The sequence below is a fragment of the Pinus tabuliformis genome, chromosome X (genome assembly GCF_031772625.1).
Source record: "Pinus tabuliformis cultivar Carrire ecotype Pingquan chromosome X, CPIR1, whole genome shotgun sequence".
Taxonomy (NCBI): domain Eukaryota; kingdom Viridiplantae; phylum Streptophyta; class Pinopsida; order Pinales; family Pinaceae; genus Pinus; species Pinus tabuliformis.
In genome coordinates this window covers 1,738,067,557-1,738,090,100 of record NC_142308.1, presented here as the reverse complement: position 1 = coordinate 1,738,090,100, position 22,544 = coordinate 1,738,067,557, and the positions used below count along the sequence as shown (strand labels likewise).

The following is a 22,544-nucleotide window of genomic DNA, read 5'->3' as shown; positions in this document are numbered from 1 at the left end:
ATCTCACAGGGACTACCCCCCTTAGCCGCGGGAGACAGGCTTAAACGGAGGGATCGGGGATCAGAGTGACAGCCCCCGGTCTGAGCGTTGTCGTGTCAATCCGCGTGACAACATTTTTTGGCGCCATTGCCGGGGAAATTGTTTTCTCGGCGTTCCAACGACAATCTTCCTTCTCATTTTTATCTTTTCATCTGGCCCGGCAACGCCAACATTTTTTGGCGCCGTTGCCGGGGAATTTGTTTTCTCGGCGTTTCAATCATATTTTCATCATTCATCGTTCATCTGTCTATCATTCGTTTGAGCCGGCAACGCCAACATTTTTTGGCGCCGTTGCCGGGGATAGAGTTTTTCTGTCCTTGGTGTTTCAACGACTTTTCATCATTCATCGTTCATCTTTTTATCATTCATTTGAGCCGGCAACGCCAACATTTTTTGGCGCCGTTGCCGGGGATAGAGTTTTTCTGTCCCTGGAGTTTCATCGACATTCATCTTCTCATCTCTCATCTCTCAGTTGAGCTGGCAAATTCAATATTTTTGGCATCTTTTCATCCCATATCAGCAGCATCTCTTGGGTGTGTTTCTTGTTTGGGTGGCGACTCCATTTTCTTATTTTTTCCCAGACAAGAAGCCTGCCGCATATCTGTTTGTTAATTACTTCTTGGATCTTAGAATCAGATTTATTGTTCAAGTGGCGACTCCACTTCTTTCATTTCTTAATTTTCTTGAGCAGAAATCTTTTTCTATCATCCAGTTGATCCCTTATTGTTCATCATGGATTATTCATTTAAACCATGTCATTTTACTGATAATCTCCATGATCTTCCGAAAGAGGCCGTTGGTAAATTATTTAAGTTCTCGGGTGGTGATTCGGTCACTGTTGGACAGCATTTAAACAGGTTTACTTGTGTAATGATCTTATATTGTAGATTTCCTCAATATAATCATGAAGATTTCAAGATGCGTCTATTTGTCCATTCTTTAGAGGGTGATGCCTTGAATTGGTTTAATAATTTTCCTAATGATTTCTTCACTTCTTTACAAGACATTCTCAATGCTTTTAAAGATAGATATGATAGTCCAAACAGCTTGCTTTCTTCCGAAATTGTGCAACAGAATGAAAGTAATTTGATAAGCGGTCCAGCTGAAAGATCCCAAGACGATTCATCATGTCAGAATGTGTCATCCACCGGAAATATTGCAGATCAAGTTCATGATAGTGAAAAATCAGGGACAAATGACAATTAAAGGGAAGAGCAAAAGCAAATTTTACGAAATCTAATGATGCTGGTAAGGAATATGGAAATCAACCAAACTAATTATGTCAATGATGTGAAAACTTTATGCGCCCACCTGGAAAAACGTAATAGGGAGATTGAGGTCACGCAAAGTCACCATGCTAGAGAAATTGAGGCCATGAAAACTAAATATGAAACAGAAATTGGAAACATGCATAGCAAGATGTCAGTCTTAGAAGAGAATATGGTGACCATTAAAGCTGATCATGATAGGGAAATTGACTCTATGCAAAACAATTTATTAACTATGGATGAGGAAATGACTATCATAACGTTCAATCATAACAATCAGTTGGCTGACATGCAAGCCAATCATAAAGAAGAAATAAATTTTATGCAGCATTGCTTGATGGACATAAAGGAAGGAAATGTTAAAATGATAAAAGACATGGAAGAACATCATACCAGACAAATCGGTGGTATAAAGGTTGAACACTCTAGACAGATGGATGTCATTAGAATACAGGTTCAAAGGTTTCAGCAATTGGAAGATGAAAGAAACCAGGGAACATCAACAGATCAGGAGCCTTCTCATTTGTTGCAACAAGCTCCATCTTATTATGAGGAGGTTATTGATTCGATTGAAAGATGGTTAATTGAAGGTGATCCAGACAGACTTAAGAATGATAAAGATCAGATGCGGGCTAAAGAAAGACATATCACGCATACTTTATCTGATAGTTTTGAAACAGAAAGTTCCAGGTCATCAGTAATTGAACCTGTCAGAAAGAAAAAGCGTAAGAGAAAGAAAAAGAGAAGAAGATTTGACGCATCAGATGGCCGTGAGCAGCTTGATTTTCGGATAGGAAAAAGTCCTACCATATGCAAAATTGGACATGGCACATCCGACAAGCAGCCGACAGATTTGCCTGAAAGCAGGCAAATGCTCAGTATGCACTATATTGAACACATCTGATGCCGTAGGGCATCCTTTGTATCGTATTTCTAACCCTACTCCTTGTTTTTTCCGCATTTTTATTTCTGCTTTAGATAGTTAATAAATGAAGAGCTTTTATCTTTATTGTGCTTAATGTATATGATGATTTTGGAATGGACGCTACTTATTTTTATCTGTGTGTTGTATGGGTGCAGATTCTGGATTCTCACATTCCTACAGTGCAGCAACGTGTCCCCAAGTAGAGCCAGATGTTGACCACTACTGGTCAACTGCCCATGCAGTACCCCCCCCCTTTTTGCAACGAGGGGCAGCACCTGATCAGCGTTTCCGTGCCATCCTGCAGTCATCAGCAACTTGATCATTTTGATTGTAAAACCCAGTCTGCATGTATGAATTGTAAATAATCTTAGCAGACATGAGTCGTGTATGTGTATTGCCTAGGTGGACCTAACTTTCTAGTGGTAATCTACGTCCCGAAAGGTTTTTCGTCTCACCGATCCATGGATCGGCAGAGTTTTCCTTCAAACCTGACCCCAAAGCCGGGATGGATTTTGTCATTAGAACTTTAGGAGAATCCTAGTGTGTTGATCTGCTAGATTATAGTTGTGTTGCAGAACTGGGTGTTTTGTGAGGGTCTGTATTAAATGGGTTTGTCCCCTTGAGATGTAAATTGTAAAAAGTCATCATGAAATGTGTCTTGAGGGTTGAAAATGTTTTAAATCCCCTCGTGAGTCCTAAGTCTTAGGTCCTAGGTGATGTTTCCAAAGGCTTAGTTCGATGATCCATTTAAAAAATGAAATAAAATAATAAATAATAAAAAATTTAAAAATTTAAAAATTTAAAAAATGAAATAAATAAAAAAATAATAAAAAATTTAAAAAATAATAATAAAATAATAAATAATAAAAAATTTAAAAAATAATAATAAAATAATAAATAATAAAAAATTTAAAAATTTAAAAAATAATAATAAAATAATAAATAAAAAAATTTAAAAGTTTAAAAATTTAAAAAATAAAATGAAATAATATTTAAGTGAATAAATCGACGGATGAGATCAAGAGATGTCTTGATCCTCATCAACGGTCGAGGTCATTTCTACATGGATCATTCGAACTAGCCGTTGGGATCATTTCCTTTATATAGGGTCTTAAGTGGTCATTTCAAAAATTGGATCTGGAGTCAGATACTGAAGAAGCTCTCTTGTAAATCTGTTTTTGGTTAATAAAAGAAGACTTTGGGGTCCATATCTTGCTGGTGTTACTCTCTTGAAATGCTGTGAGACTGTTTCATTTTCTGTATATGTTATTTTCAGCCGTTAATAATAGCTTTTCGTAGAGTATTGTGAGCACAGGTATCTTGTTCACTTGCTGGGGTTTGGGTGCTGTTAGGGTTTCTGAAGTAATGGCAGGTATCTCCATTACTTCCTGAGATCTAGCAGCATTTTTGCCCTCTTTACTGATGGTTGTTTTGAGCTGTGCAGAAAAAGTCATTGAAGGAAATTTTGTGGGCGTTCGGGGAAGTTCTCGGCTGAACCAACCAACTCCCACAAGCATTTTTTGCGGAGCCCAGTTGGATTTGATCCTGGGTCTATCATTCGGTTTATTTTTCTAAGTTTGCATGAGAGATTTTCTGAAGTTCTTCACAGTGACGATCTGAAATTTCTGTTCTTTAAATATTTTCCGTGCTTATTGTCAAATCTGGCTGTTAAGGGGCCAAAAATCTGTACATTAAATCAGCTGTTTTAGGGTTTCAAATTTTTCTGATCTAGGGTTTTAATATTTTTTTTTGCTTAATGCAGTTTTCATTAGGATTTTGTTTTCTTTTGTGATTGCAGGCATAGGATTTTCTCTCTTTGCAATAATGGGTCACGTGATCTAGAGGTTTTCGGGGTTTCATCAAACAAATTTTGAGCCAGGCATACCACTGTCAAAATTGACACGCAGACATACTATGCATAAGCAGCAGAAAATAGTTGAGCCATTTCAGAGTGAGGCATTCTTTGGTTGCTGGTTTATACATGAATGAGATTGCGTCTTGCCTGCAACCTTCAGAAACTTGGATCCACCGTCACAAATTTCAAGCAAATTTTCCACGCTGCTGCTCAGCCCTTGCACGCTGTTGCTCTTTGCTGCTGCCGCCAAAATTACGTGGGTTTGCATTACCTCAAACGCAGAAATCATCCAAAAAAAAATAATATCGACGTGGGCAAGGAATTTTTTTTTATGGACCAGTTGAAACGTTTGCGTGGGCAATTTCGGTTTTAATCTCAAAGAATTTCGCCATCAGAGGAACGTGCCCTTGAATCTACGCGGTTGAGATTTGTCTGCCGTCAGAATTTTTTGGTATTATTCAACACAGGTCCCATCCACGTCAGTCCGAAAGCAGCAGAGATTCAATGCTGGGTCATCCTCCGTCCATGGCTGAATATTATTGTCTCAGCAAATTTTCCTTTGTATTACGATATGTGCATATCTATTCAGGTAAAATCGATCCATCACGCAGTTAAAATCGACTCATTGTGGCTGCCATCTGCTATCAAAACGTCCAGGGGAATCAGAGTTTGACGTTAAAGAGTTTTCAATGATCAACGTCTTCAGCGTGGGTAAATTTTCATTCGCGGTAACAGTTAATCGACTTCCTTTCTTCCTTTGAATTTTCTCGGCCTGCATTTCTTCTTTAGAATTTAAGCTTAGCAAATGTTTTCATTGTTTGAGTAGTTACGTTTCATTTGGTATGCATCGTAGGTTTTAGGATTACGTATAGTAGATTTAAATTTATTTATTTTTTAGTTTAGTTTATGGTTTTGTAAAGTTACGATTTTTTTTTTTTTTAGATTTTAATTTTTATAATTAATCGTTTTCATTTCTTACAGATTTTTTATTATATAAAAAGTAATAAAAAAAAATGAAAAATAAAAAATATAAAAAGATTTATTTATAATTTTTTAGATTTAGTTTTATTTTTTAAAATAGTTTAGTTTTAGATTAGGCTTTTAGGTTTTTTTTTTATTTTATAAAAAAATAAAAAAAATAAAAAAATAAAAAATAAAATTTAATTTTTTATATAGTCTAATTTTCATTTTTAGGGTTTGATATATTTTAGATTTTAATTTTTTTTTTTTTTTTTTTTTTTTTTTTTAAATTCGAAAAAAAAATATAAAAATTTTGTGGAAATTTTTTTAGATCCAGTTATTTTCGGGAATTGTCATATCTTTCATGCTGAGATCTAAATTTTCAAGTCGAGATGCGAAATTGATATCTGGTTAATGGTTTATGATTCATGGCGGTTTAAAGCATTCATTTTTTGAAAATTCTCAATTGCTGGATATCGTTTTGATCATTCTAAGAGCATTGTGATTTAGCTGATGATAGATGATTGCTGTTCATGGTCCATATTTTTATATCATTTAACAAGTAATCGTTTTAACCACAATCTCTTAAGGCACTGGTCTGCTAAATTAATTAAATCCATCGAGTGCTTTTTTATATCGTATCTCGTGTCTCCCAACCAACTGGTCGACAGTTGGCCTCATCATCTCACAGGGACTACCCCCCTTAGCCGCGGGAGACAGGCTTAAACGGAGGGATCGGGGATCAGAGTGACAGCCCCCGGTCTGAGCGTTGTCGTGTCAATCCGCGCGACAACAGGGTCTACACCTCAAGATTCCAAATTGGTTAGACTGGCCCTCAATTCTGTCTCAGATGAGTGGCAAGTCTTTGTCCAAAGTATTCTGGGTAGGGTGACTTTACCGAATTGGGATGAGATGTGGGCAACTCTTAAGCAAGAGGAGTTGAGGAGAGATATAGTCAAGTGTAAGCTTGACGGAAGCAACAACAGTGGGTCGAAGCCCAAGGGGGAGGAGGAGAATGCAGCCCTTGCATTGAAGGGGTAGCAGGAATAGCAGAGACGTAAGAAGGACGTCTCGAAATAAAGTGCTTCAGTTGTGGTGAGATGGGTCAGTATGCAACACAATGTCCTCTCAAGAAGAAGGAGAAAGATGAGAAGCATGATCCGAAGGCTGCACCCGAAAGATTGAGGATGAAGAGTTCGCCATGACAACTTAGATACCTCCAGGAGGGAGGTGGGCTGATTTAGAGCTGTAGTTCAAAAGAGCTATTGATGGGCAGGATCCTTGAGGAGCCCACCTCTTGGATCAATACCTTGCTACGAGAGCCTAGTTTTGTGGTAGCAGGATGGACTAGTGTCGGATGGTGTTGAGGAATGTCAGAGAGAGTTGTAGTGGCTAAGAGTGCTAGAGACTGAATATCACAAAGCAGAGTTGGCAACATCACAATAGTACGGATGCAACATTTGTGCAGTGGGTGGTGGGCAGCATGTCAGACATCAGCAGCGCAAAGGGAGATGTTACCGAACAGAGTGATGCTTCAGCAGGTTGCATTACATTGCTAGAGCACATTCCTCGCTAAGAGGGGGTGTTGATTTTTGGTAGCATCGGATGTGCTCTAAGTCTCAAATTTTGCAGGGAGGCTTGGGCACATGTATTCCAAAGAACCCAGAAAGTATTTTGAGAAATTCCATCGAGAAACAATTTTATTAAAATAATTAATTATTTTTAATGGGACTCAAAGTCTAAACTTAGGAAATTAAAATAATTAATGGGTATTAATCTAATTGTGGGTGTAACTTCTAGAAGAAGACGAGGATCAAGCATAAATGATCTTAGCCATTGATTAGCTTCTAATCCGTTGAATGTCAACAAGAGATTATTTAAGGAGGCTTGAGGGTCATTTGGAACGATACACAGAGTGAGTTCAGAAGTTCGATTTTCTGAAGTAGAGCAGTTGCCGAGAGAATTTCGATAGTGAGCTTTTGCAAAGAGGGGCAGAGGGAGTTTTGGCTGGAGGATCTTCTCCGGAGCCAAGAATACTGAGTAGGGAGGCAGAAAGACACATAGAGGAGGCAACACAGAGGGTAGAAAGGGTGACGTAGAGCCAGGAAGGGCTCACGCAGGCCCCAAGCAGAGTAGCGCAACAACTTCCAGTGCAGAGGTCTTAATTTGTTGAGGGAGATGATGTTTCTGAGCCAGGAGGGATGGAAAAGGCTTTTGAAGGCAAATCGATTCCTAGTTGAGGTGACGCAAGGCCCACGCAGGGGCAGCGCAAAAGTAGCTGGGGAACTTGCAGTTCAGTTGCTGGATCAACCAGGACATGCAGTTGTAGAGTGAGGTAATCTCACCAGTTTCTTCTGCTAAGTGATTTTCTTTGTAACTAGATTGCCGAGAGGGCATCCAATATTTGTATTCAGAAATACTAAAGCTTAATAATAAAAACCCTTAAATCTGCTGCACCGGTTTTCCTGCATTGGGTTTTTCTTGGGACATTTGTCCAAAAACAATTATCGTTTGTGTGGATCTTTCTCTATTGTTCTGTTTCTTGTTTCGGCATATAATTTAATTAGTGTAGGCTGAATATGTATTTCGATGTTTTTCGTAGGAAACTGCAAATAAGTTGTTTATGTAAATCTAACAAGTTGGAGAAATATCATCAGTGTTGCAGTAGGAATTCCCGGTTTTAGGAATTTTCTTTGTGTCTTCACTCATAATCATTGCATAAGCATTCTAGTGTTAGTTTTGCACTTAATAACTTACCTCCAAGCATAATCTTGGTTGATAGACTCCTAGGACAACCCTCTCTCATCTAGCTTGAGGGATTCCACCCTTCTTAGTGGTTAACATAGTGACCTTGCAGTGGTCAGAGCCACAGTCTCTGCAACGCTAGAGGTATTGGGTGGTTGGAACACAAGGGGAGGTATCGTTAATCAGGCCACTGCCTGCTTCCCGTTGGCTTCCATCTCACAACCTACTATGAAGACTGTTGATCAAAACTAATAAGGGAAAGGTTCAACTTAGATTAGGCATTTAATCTAAAATTAACCAAGATCCTTGCATCACACCTAGTTCTTAGGAGTTGCATTTTCATGTAGGTTAGTTCATCATATAAGCGACAATTTTCCATCTGACTACTTGGCTATAATTTATAATAAACAAGAAGTTTTGACTCCATTAGGCACTAGTCCCAATATTAAATCTAATCAAATCTTTAATCTTGCTAAATTCTACCAAGTGGTTAGGCCACTCAACTGTGTCTCCCAAACGAGTTGGTTCCCCAACTTGTTTTCCTCCACCTCATTTCCATAGGGACCACCCTCATAGCCTGCTGTTGGTAGACAACTAGAATGGAGTGGGCGGGGATCAAAGTGACAACCCTCGCCCTGACTGGTTGTTGTGGTGCCTGTACAATTTGAGTGATGACATTTTCTTGCGACGTTGCCAGGGATATTTTATTCTTGGTGCTTCAACGACAGTTTCTAAATCTTCTCACCTTTAATCATTCTTCATCTTTTCATCACTTTATCCTTTCACTAGTCTTCTTATCTCGTTACTCACCTTTTCTATCTGCACCTTAGCACCTGGACATTTTGGTTGGTTTCTTGTTTGGGTGGCGAGTCCACTTATTCATCCATTTATTCTCAAACAAGAAACCCTCCTTGATATCCATCTGCTTCTCTCTGACTAACTTTTCAGTTTTTGCGTTTTGGACTTTGGAGTTAGATTCATGTTCAAGTGGCGACTTCACTTCTTTCGTTTCTTACAAGGGTTCCTGCTAGAAACTCGCTTCTTGTGGATCTCTTGCTCTTATTAAACAAAGGATTCTCTTTGACATCCATTAACCCCTTTTCCCCTAAAGCAGGCAATCATGGATGACTTGTTTACTCTGTGTCATTTTACTAACATTCTTCATGATATTCCAGAAAATGCCATTAATAAATTACCTTTGTTCATAGGTGATGATGCAGTCACTGCTGCAAAACATATCTTAAAGTTTACTCGTTGTATGATAATGTGTTGTGGATCTTCATGTTATGATCATGAAGACATCAAGATGTGACTTTTTGTCCTTTCTTTGGAAGGTAATGCTAGAGATTGGTTTTGCAATTTCCCTGATGATTCTTTACAAGACATCATTGATGCTTTTAAAGATAGATATGGAGATCAAAGTGGCTCGCCTTGTGCCCCTAGTACTATAAAGAAAGAAGAAAGTGATCCTGTAAAGGACCCAATTATCGAAGAAAGATTTCAAGAAAATGAACCACATCAAAATGTGCCTTATTGCAGACCTTGTGACCACTTTCATGATGAATCCACTTGTGCCTTTGCAATCAGAATACGAGATAGTGGAAAGGCAGGAACAAGTAATCAAGGGGATCTTATTAGGGAATTAACTCAAAGGCTTAGAGACATGCAATTCAGTCAAGCTCAGATGATAAAAGCCATGAAACTTAGCCAACAAAATTACTCCATTGAGCTGAGTTCGATGCACATCAAATTGATGGCTATAGAAGAAGAACACGCTGAGAATTGAAAACCATGGAAATTAATCATTCTAATCAGATGACTACATGCAAAATTGTTTGATCACTATGGAAGCAAATCATAAAGAAGAAATGAGTTCTATTCAAGTAAATCATGATAAAGTAATAAAGGACATGGAAATCAATTTTCAGAGCAAGTTGTCAGCTATAAAAGAAAAACATGATGATGAGCTAAAGGTCATGAAAATTAATCACTCCAATCAGGTAGCCACCATGAAGGAAAAGTGTGCTCAAGAAATGGAAGCTATGATGTCTAATATGCAGGATCATTTGATTGCCATAAAAGCAGATAATGAAAAAGTAATTAAGGATATGGAAGCTAGTCAGATATGTCTTCAAAATAAATTGTTGACCATGGAGGAAAACCATGCCAAAGAGATTAACGCCATGAAAAATGGACATTCTAAACAGATGGATGCCATGAGAATTGAAAAGATCACTCTTCAGAATAACCTGCAAGTAATGGAAAAAATACAGGTACAAGAATTTTAGTATAAATCAAAGCATGAAAGAAGCAAGGAATCTTTGTCAGATCACAGGCCCCCTAGTGAAATGCAAGAATCTTGGTTTATTTTAATTCTATGCCGAACTAAGTGTTTCCCTTGATCTTTATCTATTTTGAGCCTAGTCTCTAAAGTAAGTGGCAGAGAGAAGTCAAGGTGAAGCAAGCAAAGGCTTGGTTAATGATACTCTCCTTGAAATCTAATGTACATGGTGCCTTCGGCGTGTTGAAATATGTGACTAGGTTTGGTCTTCATAATGGCATATATAAGCGTGATTTTATTTATTTAATGAAAAGAGAAAAATAAATTTATTATTTGTATTCTCGAGGCATGGGTTTCATGTTCAAGGGAAATTTATTTTTAGGTAAAGCACCCATTCAATGCTTCTAGGTTTGTCATAAAGTCAATTGAGTCATTGTCATGTATTAGAGACCCATTTGGGCATGTTACATATTGTAAAGAAAAAATTATTGAGTCAAAATATAGTCAAAAGACCCTCCAAGGCCTCGTCATGCACAAAGATCAAGTCGACCTATATGAAGGGACAAGTCGGCATCAATATAACAATTCGTACCCCACACAAGCCAATAAATAAGAAAGAATTCGACCTCATTTGCACACTCACCCAAGCAAGCTCGATCTCCTCAAAAAAGAGGTTGGAAAAGGGCAAAGAAGAAGAAGAAGAAGAAGAAGAAGAAGAAGATTAAGATCAAAGTTTTTGGGCCTCTCTCTCTCTCTCTCTCTCTTTCGTTAGGGTTTCTACATTTTTTGGGCTAGATGAAATTCTGAAGCTGCATCGAAGCTTTGAAGCTGTGAAGATGTTAGGTCGAATCCAAATTCTCAGGGGGGAAATGATGGTCATCTACAAGCTTCAAAGTCACATCAAGCGAGCCTGAGCCACAACCCGCCACACCAGTTTCAGAGTTGTAGCCAGAGACAAAGATGCCCCTGAGCATGCCTTCAGTTGGTAATCTGGGACACTTCCTCTATCAGAAGACTTCAGCTTCTTGCCGGCTTCAGAAGAATTCCAGGAACAAAATTGAGAACACTTCCTCTAGCAGAAGATTTCATCTTCTTGCCAATTTTGGAAGAGTTCTAGGAATTGCATTAAGCATTCCAGAGTTGTTGGTCATCTTTAAACCATCACAGGTTGAGACTTCCGTATTCAGGTTGAAGTTCTCCTTTTTATGCGGGGTGAGACCTCCCTTTCATGGTTGAAGGTTTCCCTCTTCAAAACAATAGGAGCACTTCCTCTAGCAGAAGACTTCAACTTCTTGCCAGTTTTGAAAGAGTTCCAGGAACTGCACTAAGCATTCCAGTGTTGGTGGTCATCCTTAAACCACCGCCCTTTATACCAACATTTGAAAGAGCACATTCAGCCTAGTGCTGCCATGCATTTTTGCACATTTTGTATGACAACTCTGTTCTTAGACGGATTAAGGGGGGGAATGTTGGACACCTAATCCTCAATGGGTTAGTGTGGAAGCGGAATAGACAAAAGGAAGTCCAAGAGACCTTGGGATGTGAAACCCAACAGTCAAACCATGTATTATAAATGTATATCATTTGTTAATAAAAAATGTATTATCATGTTTTATCCTTCAGATTATGTTGCTGCCCATGTGTGTTTAACAATCTGAAAATTGATTCCTTTTTTTTTTTTTGTTTTATGATAAGCTGAAAAATATTCTCGAATTCCTGTCATATGCCAAGAAGCTTCACTGTCTATATGCCAAACCTCCGAGGAGGCAGAGCTTGCTAAGCAAGCGACTTCTTTTTCCAATTTGGAAGTTAACATAGAATAATTGTAATTTATGTCCCTTGTGCATTTTTCAGGAAATCTGCATGAGTCCCCTTGAGTGGATGCCTCTGCATCGTGCTCTTGACCCATAATTGATTTTCCTCTCCTGTTGTCAGATCTCTGCTCCGATACCATGTGAAAATTTCTAAACTGAAATTCTACTACTGCAGCCACTGATTTATTTCACCTACTTATTATTCACAATAAGTTATTTACGAAATCCCTTTAGTAAATATTAAAATAAATTCTACTGCACTTATCACACAATTACCCAAAGAAAAATACATGCACAAGAACCAATCACATCAACACAGTTATTTTTGGACCACTATCCCCGGAAAAACCTAATGTGGGAAAATCGGTGCAACAGATGAGGGCTTTATTAATCTTTAGCAACAATTGCTTTTACAAGGAATGATTTTACAGAGAAACTGAAAGAAAACACTTGAGACTTTCCCTTTGAGACCTTCTGACACTTTGGAGACCTTGCTCCCACTTTTGTGTGACCCCTGCGTCAAGTTGTGTGGCCCAGCGTTGCTATGAGTGGCTCTGCATCCCTCTATGTCAGCCTGCGTAGGCTCTGCGTCCCTCCTCTAGATTGCGTCTCTCTCTGCGTTGTCTCCCACTTTCCTTGCATCACCTCCTCCTCTATCACTGCCTGCTTCTGATGCCCTCCTCTTCCTCCACCCTGCAACTCTCCCTTTGAAATCGATCTCCTCTACTTGAGAATCGATTTTCCTTGAGATACTGAGTATCTGCCGGTGTCTCTCCAAATGATCCTCAAGTCTTCTCTTATATTTTTCCTGTTGATGAATCAACAACCGATATTAAGTCCCTAATCAACGGGTAAGATTAAAACAGATTTGATCCTCGTCTCTTAGAAGCTTCTCACCCTTATTTTTATTAATACCCATTAATATTTTTATTTTCCTAAGTTTAGTCTTAGGAACCCATTAAAATAACTCCTCATCCGGGTGGAATTTGTCAAAACGATTTTTGGGTCTTGGAGATCTCATGTGCCTTAGTCTCTACTCCAAATTTCAAGGCTAGAGTGCATCTGATGCTACCAAAAATCCACAGACTCTAGACACTAGGACTCACCAAGGCCTTGCCATCAAGCCGCACTCCGGATTTGGGGCTATGCTTGGAGGAAAAAACTAAATTAATTATTAAGTCCTCAAAAGTACTTAATAATTAACCAATTAAAAAAAACTCCTAGAGTAAACTCACTCGATGACGATGCCCCAAGTTACCTAGGCTTGTTACATGACTCAATTCATCACACTAGCATCACTATAGGGCTTGCGGAATCTGAGTACAACATAGAAGAAGATGAGAAGAAGTTAGAGTTAAAAAACGATTATGATATCTGGACTCTGATGGTACATGAAGCCTCTAACATATCTTCCTGCATGGAATCTTCAAAAATGCAACTTCAGTGGTCAACAGGGCAGAAGGTGTTTATCAAACACCAGAGTTGGAAGAAGGTCAAACATATTGGGGTTTGAAGCAAAAAAGTTGTACAAGTTGTAGTTTGATTCTTCAAAGGAACTGATCAACAACAGTAGCAGTGTCAGAGACTTGGGAGAGTTGTGGCATAGGAGGATGGGACACTTACATCATGGAGCACTGAAGTTGCTTAGGGAGACTGTGACGAGAGTTCCAGAATTTAGCACGGAACATGATGATATGTGCAAGTTGTGCGTACTTGGGAAATTCGCAAAGGAAACATTCCCAAGGAGCCAGTGGTGTGATTCAATTGATACACTCAGATATTTGTGGCCTGATGTCCACCAGATCTCTCAGGGGTTACGAGTATTTTGTGACCTTCATAAATAACTTCTCCAAGAAAACCTGGATCTATTTTTTGAAGACGGAGGACGAGGTCTTTAGTGAATTCCAAGAGTTTAAGGCATGTAAAAGGGTTAAGGTATTTCAGACAAACAATGGAGGCGAGTACACATATAAAGCCTTCATGGAGTTTTGTGCGAACGAGGGCATTAGGAGTGAGTGAACAACTACATACAACCCACAAAAGAATGGGGTTGCAGAGTAGAAAAATAGAACGATTGTTGGGGTAGCAAATATGACCAGGATATACCTAAGTTTTTATGGGCAGAGGCATGTAGCACAACAGTGTACGTATAGAACAGGGTTCGTCACAGAGTGTTGGGGAAGATAACACTAGAGGAGGTCTTGACATGGAAGAAGCCAGAGGTAAGATGCTTTAGGATCTTTTGCAGCATAGCATACTGCCTTGTGCCAGGCAATAAGCACACTAGACTGGATTAGAGTGCAGAGAAGGGATATTTCGTTGGTTATAGTGAAACATCCAAGGCATGCAGGATCTATATTCTTGGTTGCAGGAGGATCATCGTGAGACAAGACGTGAAGTTTAGGAGGAAAAAGACTTAAGGAGATCTCGCAAATTGCTAGTGGATAATCAGAGTGGGCCAATAAAAGATCCAAGGGTTGAGCAGTAGCCATAGGGACAACCATAAGGACAACAGAGTACTAGTACAGTTACTAGCACGAGCACTAGCCTAGGTGCAGGATGTGCTGTGCAGTCATACCAGACGGAGTAGCAGGGGCAAGGATGAGGAGCTTGAAGCTCCTACTACCACTAGTGGAAGGAGTAGGCAGGTGCTTTAGACATTGAAGGATGTGCAGGAGTTTGTGGGAGCTCTTAGGGCGAGCACTAGGGAGCCCAGATAGCCAAACAGGTACAAAGCATTGGTGAAAGAGGTCGTCGACAGAGAGTCTTCCAGTTATGAGGAGGTTGCACAACATTAGGTGTGGTACGATGCCATGGTGGAGGAGTACAACTCCATCATGATCAATGATGTATGGGAGGTCGTGCCTAGACCTGTGGATAGGTCAGTTGTAGGATCTTGATGGATCTACAAAATCAACTACGCTGCAAATGGAAATGTGGAGAAGTATAAGGCTAGGTTCATGGCCAAGGGTTATGCGCAGAAGGAAGGCATAAATTATGAGGAGACTTTCACTCTGATGGCCATATACACTTCCATCAGGGCCATAATATCTCTAACAGTGCAATTGGGATGGCAGATTCACCAAATGGACGTCAAGACTGAATTCTTCAACATGGTGATAGAGGAGGGGTGTATATTGAACAACCAAAGGGATTTGAGATGCATGTATGCAGGCTGAAGGGTGCGTTATACAAACTCAAGCAAGCTCTCCCAGGGCATGGTATGTTTTGATTGACAACTACTTGTAGCAGAGGGGCTTCGTGAAGAGCAAAACAGATTCCAACCTCTACTATCTGATGGTAGGAGGTGAGCCACTCATCCTAGTGTTGTATGTGGATGATCTATTCTTGATAGGGTCATTAGGGCTCATAGAGGATTGTAAGAGAGACTTGAAAACAAAGTTGGAAATGAAGGACTTGGGATGATGCATTACTTCTTAAGACTATAGGTATGACAGACGGATGGGGAGATCCTCCTTGGGCAAGGGAAATATACTATGGAGATTTCGAAGAGGTTCAGGATGCAGGACTGCAGACCCATGTCCACTCCTATGATTACCAACTGGAGAAAAATAGACGCATCAGAGGACGTAAATGTGGACCTAACCTTGTATTGGTAGCTCATCGAATCTCTCATGTATCTAGCCAACACATGGCCAGGCATTTGTTTCGCGGTTAACACTCGCAGTCAGTTTATGGTGGAGCTAAAGAGAGTGCATTGGACAATAGCGAGACACGTATTGAGGTATCTATCAGGTACAATTGAGTATGGTTTGAGATATACTCAAGGTGATGGTGTCAGTTTGTGTGGATATACAGATGCAGGCTGAGCAGGCAGCTTAGTGGATTAGAAAAGCACTTTAGGTTGTTTCTTTAGTATTGGATAAAGAGTTGTCTCTTGGTGCAGCAGGAAGTAGAAGTTTGTGGCACTGAGTTCTACAGAAGCAGATTACATGGCAGCGAGCATGGCCACATGCGAAGCTATTTGGCTTTCGATGCTACTAGTGGGTTTGTTTGGTCAACGGTTAGATTCGACTAGTATCTGCTGTGATAACTCGAGTTGCATTAAGCTCTCTGAGAATCCAATCTGTCATGATAGGTCGAAGCATATCGACATCAGATACCACTTCATTAGAGATTGTGTATAGCATGGATCAATTCAGTTACATCATGTTCCCATAGATCAACAGTTTGCAGATATTCGCATGAAGGCCTTGTGTAAGGCTAAGTTTGTATACTTCAGGGATAACATGGTAGTAGTGGAGAACACCTTCCTCGGTAAGAGGGAGTGTTAGTTTTTGGTAGCAACGAACAAGTGTTCCAGTCTCTATGGTGTCTAAGAGGCTAAGGAACACATGAGGATAATTATCTCCAAGACCCGTAAATTATTTCTAAGAAAAATGCCTCAATTAGATTAATTAGCCAATTATTAATTATTTTCCTAATTTAGGAAAACTGGTTAATTAAGTTGGATTAATTGAGGAAAATCGATTTTGCTCTAGACACTTTCAGAAAATTCACTTGATGGGGTCAAGATGATCTTAGCCATCGATTGAGCTTTGATTGTGGCCGTTGATTGTTCAACAAGAGATTATAAGAGCAAATCGATGGGGCTTTGGAGATCACTAAGGAAGTGCAGTTTGTAGTGCCAGCGAGGGCACTGAGGGAGAAAACAACAATGAGGTTTCAACAGAGAGTTTGGGAAGAGAATTGTCAGAGAAATTCTCCACACATTTTCCAGTCATTCGGAGGAGGAAAGGAGGCTGGATTATTTTGCAAGAGGGAGACCGATTCAACTAGTTTGTATTGCTAGTTTACCCAGTGTGAGTTGCAGGGGCTGTAGTTATATTTCCAGTGCTGGAGATAGCTATCGGAGGAGCTGCGAGTGGCCTCAGGTTGTTGCAGGAGGTAGTGTAATTGTCGAAACAAATTTTTGGAGGTTGAAAGAATTTCCTAGAGTCAACAGTGCAAATCTCCAGTCACTAGTGTGAGTAGGAGGAGGAGGTGTGAATAGGCAGAGGGAGGCCGAAATAATTTTGTAGAAGGGAACTTGGATTTCCAGTTGATTTTGCTGGTGGGGAAAATTGTGTGCCGGAGCTTTGCCAGTGAGAGGCAAGCAAATTGTATTTCTCAAAATGCCAAAAATTTATTAATGATATAAGCCCTCATATGCAAAATTGGTTTTCCCCACATTGGGATTTTTCTAGGGACTATTGTCCAAAAATCTTGGTGTTAATTATTTTGTGTGTGTGCATTATTCTTAGTTTCTCTTATTTATTTGTGAAAATTGCAGTAGTGAATTAATTGCTATTTGCCAAATTGAATTTCTGAAGACAAATAATCTCCAACAGATAGAAGATTAAATTCCAGTTGCTGCAATTAAGGGAATTTCACAAGAATCAGAGGAACAACCAGTTCCAGGTGGCTCTTTACGAAGTACCTCCCTCACTAAGGAGTGTTGACGTTTGTAGCTTGGGCAAGTGCCTAGGCATGCAAAAGTTACATAATATACCCTTAACCTTAATAATTACTTTAGTGATTAAAATAATTTCTTCTGATAAAAGAGAGTTAATCTAAGGAAATGCAAAGTTTTTTGCATTAGTGAATTAGATGAATCTCAATTGTCGATCTCAAGTGAGGTGAGATCTAATCTCAACCGTCAACCACTTTGGAGATTATTGTTGTGGATTCAGTCATGACTCAAGTTTGTAAAAGAAAGGTTAGGCTAAGGGAGAAGACGTACAATACATCTTGAGCACAATACACAATGAGAGTGAGATCTCAGTTGGGTAGAGAAGGACTTCCATTTAAGTGTGTCGGGTCCGAGGAAGGTGCAAGGAGCAGCAAGGGAGACCCACATCAGTTGGGAGATAGATTGAAGGACATATCTAGGTCTTGATCAATTGGATTAGATCTAGGTTCATTGTTGTACATGTAATTTCTTTAGAGGGCCATTTTCCCAGTAAGGGAGCTTGAGTAGGTTTTGAATTTAATAAATGAAGAATTGTTTGATTGGGCATAAAATCTATGTGCTTATGTGATTGAAATTGGTTATCTATTTTGCTTTTGCTGTCTAAGTTTTGTTAGGATCTTAGTCGCGCTTTTATTCAATAGATCTGTAATCTGCTAGGTAGTAAATTGCCAGGTTGCTGGGTTCAAAGGAAATTTTAACAAGACCTAGAACAAATAACACATCATTGAAGTCTAAAGAGTTACCTGACTTCTGTTGGAAGGTAATAGTACCAACTCCTACTACTAAATAATTGGGATCATCATGAAGCTGAACTTGTATTCGTAAGTCCTGCTTTGTTACACTGGAAAAAACTGTCAGGCTGATGTCATATGATGAGATGCCCCACTTTCCACATTCTATGCGTTCTTCAGAACCATGTTGGTAGAAACCCAAGATACCAAAGATAATTCTTTTTCAAACTTGGCAGAAAACTCGTTCATTTGAATTTTGTTGAGGTTGGTACGCGCTACTGTTGCTACTTCTCTTTGCCCTTCATTTTTGCACTGTGATGCACAATGTCCAAACTTATGACAAATAAAGCACTTGATTTTACTCAAGTCCTTTCGTAGTTACGAGGTTGACTCATCACTCTATCCCATGCCCTTACTAGAATATTTTCCTTTACCCTTATTTGTCTAACTAAATAGGGCCAGGTTCTCATCACTGCCCTTCTTGCTGGCCTTTGACTCCATTTGAGTCTCCTCTTGGATACAATGATCTCCCAGTCTTTCAAAATTTGGAAGTTTCTTGCAAGCACAAATACCTTGGTCAAATGGTTCCTACAAAATTGGAAATCCTTTCACTGCCATGTTCACCAATTCAACATCTACCATCTTCTCCCTAATTGCTGCAAGTTGATCATGAATCTGTGTGATCTTCATTAGGATATTAGTATTGGTATTAGATCTAGTCATCTCTATGGATCTGAGTTTGTTCTACAAGATCATCTTCCCATTAATGTTTTCACGTTGGTAGAGTCTTACTGGTGCATCGAACATCCCATTGGTAGTGCTCTTCTGGAATATGTGAGGGATCAAGTGATCTTTAATGGCATCCATGATCATCTGCTTGTCTTTTACTTCCTTCTTGTTTTGGCCTTCCAATTGCTGTGGATCTGTCAGTGGTGTCACTGCATCTTTCACGATGACCTAGAGATCATTCTCATCAATAAGGAGAGTAACCTTGACCTTAAAAACAACATATCCACATAGGGTCCATAAAATAATCCACACAATCTTGAATTCGATAGCAACCTTGTTGGTAATAGGTAAGCCCCTTTTGCTTCTAATTGGGTTCAAAGATTTGGAGTGATTCACTGCATCAATACCATGCCTAGTTTTTGGTCCCAATAATCATTGAACCTAAGCCACCATATCTATCACCCTTCCACTCTACCATGTTGAAATTCCCACCAACATTCCACTCCATAATAGGGAGAGAGGAGTCTAACCAAATCCCAAAGTCTACTATGCTTTGCAATGAGATTAGGAACAGGAACGATACAGCTAAATCAATCGATCCTAGATCAAAATAGTGACAATAGTGAGAGCTTCATTCCAAAGAAAGGTGAAGACCTAAACTATTTAGTCGGTTATCTATCTCAAAACTACTCAACAATCAAGTGAGTGAGCCATAACATCCTTGTAGGACTTCACCTATAACTTTAGGCTTCCATTACCCATAGACCCATTGACGTGAACAAGGGAGGAAACCTCCTTCCGCTTGTTAGATTTTACTTGCCAACTTGGCTTAATATCCATACTACTAGAACCAGCAAGGGCCAAACCACCTTGGAGCATAGGATTTGAGGATTAGAGAGCCCTAGACTATACATATTACAAACACTATGGCAGTGATGTCCCTAGGCTGAGACACTAGACCTCCCAAACCCCGCGTTGAGACTGGCCTTGCACCACTAACTGCAAGTGTACCTGCCCTAAGGCTCATGTTGCTAGTAACATGACTACTTGTATCCATACCCAAACCACCCAAACCTAAACCACTTGTGCTCATCTCCCCAGAAGTAGAGCCACCCTTTCCTATCCCAGCAACTGCATATGAAGTTATGAACCACTACCCTGTATACCTTGGCTTGATGCCACTGAGGTACCAACTATCCCAGTTTCATAAAAGGTAGAAACACTAGCTCTTGCATCCGCAGCTTCTCATAACTTCAGTCTTCAAAGAGGGCAATCCCTAATCAAATGATCCTGAGCCTGACAGGTGGAGCATGCATATGCTAGATTAAGATATTGCTCCTTCTGCTGCTTAAGACTATCAGTGGTACATATATAGATTGAGTGGGGAAGCTTCTGCCTCAAGTCCACATCCACACATACCAACAGATTAGCTCTAAAAGAATTCTGTCGGCCATCAGGAATAAGAACTCTACCAAAATGTTTGGCAAACAAATCAACAAGGGGTTCATATTAAGAGGTTGGGTTGGAAGCTCTGGCCAAAGAAGATAGTTACCTAGCCATGATTGTCTAGGTCAAAATCCACTCTTCGTGCTGTGCACAAGGAAGAGATCCAACAATGTTCCAAGTTACTTCCAACTACCGAACTGTAACACTTGGCATGCCACAGCATCCAAGTTGAACAATAGACAGAGACATATTGAACCCAGACCCTGGTAGGATTTCAGAGTTCAACAGGTACCATTGGTTAAAAACTTCATCGTCTGGCATTTGGCACAAGAAAACAGTATTAACCCTCATCTGTAGGTGCATCCAACCCTCAAAATATTCCTGGTTATCGGCAAGGAATAAGTTAAAATCATCTGGGAGAGACCTTTGTTCAGCCTAGCTCAATGCCATAGGGAGAACCCTATATTTAGCCTTCAGTTTTGATTTTTTAAATTAATAAATTTTGAGAATTTTCATTTTTTAAAAATATATTTCTTATGACTGCCTTCTCCGCTTCCTGGAAATTTAGGGGTAGCTTCCAGCCCCCCATGGAATCAATCGCCTCACCCCCTGTCCTGAAAGTGTGGTGCAACATAGCTTCAGAGACAATAATGGTGTTGGAGGCAGTAGTCAGCATATATACCTATATTTCAATTGATTTTGGTAAAGTGGATTAATGCTGGGTACGGGTTACATATCAAGTGTTGGGACCTTCCTACCTTAACCAGATGTTCAAATGTAAGTTATAATTTATTTGATGCTATAGCAGTTAGAATCTTACAGCTTTGGAAATCTATCTAACGACATAAAACAGAATATTTATATTTTAACATTTCAGGCTGGAACAGTGGTTCTTCTCTTGCAAGTTTCTTTTCATTGAATTGCTTTGCAGAATTATGCAGCTTTGCCTGGTTTGCTTTCTATTAAAATTCTTGTTTTTTTATAATATTCCATGGGGCCAGAAGAGGCTGCCATGGGGTGCATGTTATAGATGGTTTTCAGTTCTCAGAGTTCATGATAAAATACCCCTTCTTGGTATGTTCCATGTTGAGATATCCTGTTATGATTTAAATTTTGTATCGTACAGAAATATATATAAGTTCATTTCTGGCATAATGTATGACTCCTTGTTACTTTGTTTTTCTAATGTTCGTATTTTTCAAAATTGCAGAGGTGGCTACAAATTGGTTAGCTTGTTTCCCCTTTTCAGCTAGAACCTTAGTGTTTGATAAGTTTTTTCTGAATGCTCCTGCAAGTGAGGCTTTGCAAGCATTGATGCTTGGTCTAGCTTATGATTACACTTATGCCAAACATGAAGAGATTGATGTCCATGCCGTCCGTTCAAATGCTGAAAGGTATGTGATCAAATTCCTTTAATGATTCATCTTTGCTAATAGTTTTTTTTACACAGTAAAATGTTCAGCAATGGACACTCTTAAAATGTTATTATCCTTGTGGGAGGAACAAGTAATATCTTCAAGATTCATGTATTTGTTAGAAAATTATATATTACAGAGCAATGGAACACAAAATATTGCAGAAATATAAACACAGAAAAACGCATAAAACAAGAGAGACACAGATTTACGTGGTTCACCCAGTTTAGGCTACATCTACGAAAAAACAGCCAGTCCTTTTATTATATTATCTAGCAAACTGAAGAGATACAACCTACAGCAGATCTGCTGTAACACCCTCTTCACTCTCAATCTCCTCTCTCTTCCTCACTCAGAATACAGATATACATAGACGCAATACAATTTCCTCATATATAGTGAGGGGTTGCCTTCTAGGGCAAAAAACCCTAAATTAAACATAACTTCTACCATCAGATCATCCGCCTAATGAACGGCCTAGATTGACTAGAAATTACTAGACTTTTACAAGGCAATTTTACATCTATTTTTAGCTTCGGGGGTGGCGTTGCCCCCGAACCCCTGCTGGGGGACCATTGGCCCTCGGACTCCTCAGCCGGGGGGGATTTACCCCCCGGACCCCAGCAGGAGAGACAAATCCCCCCCGCACCCCCCCACGTGGAGGGGTGTACAGTTTTCCTGGGGTATACATCCGACTGAAACCTTTGAATACAGAAGATAATCAGGCTCTACACCCAACAGTATTGGCATAATGCCTTTTAAGTTTTGTGTAGGTTGACACAAGTAGTCTCCCTCAAACCCGGGGTTATGCTTGGAAAAATTTAGGTGTTTCTTATCTTCTTTGATTATTTTGAACTGGAACC

General features: G+C 39.5%; 1 protein-coding gene across 2 annotated transcripts in view; it reads left to right on the top strand.

Annotated features, from left to right (window-relative positions):
* EMB2423 (telomere length regulation TEL2 family protein) overlaps positions 1 to 22,544 on the top strand; it is a 254,412-nt gene that overhangs the window by 32,959 nt on the left and 198,909 nt on the right. For both annotated transcript variants that reach the window (XM_089449026.1, XM_089449027.1), the window contains one exon: positions 21,477 to 21,660. In XM_089449026.1, the coding sequence (XP_089305152.1) occupies positions 21,477 to 21,660 (184 nt within the window). The remainder of the gene's footprint in view (positions 1 to 21,476; positions 21,661 to 22,544) is intronic.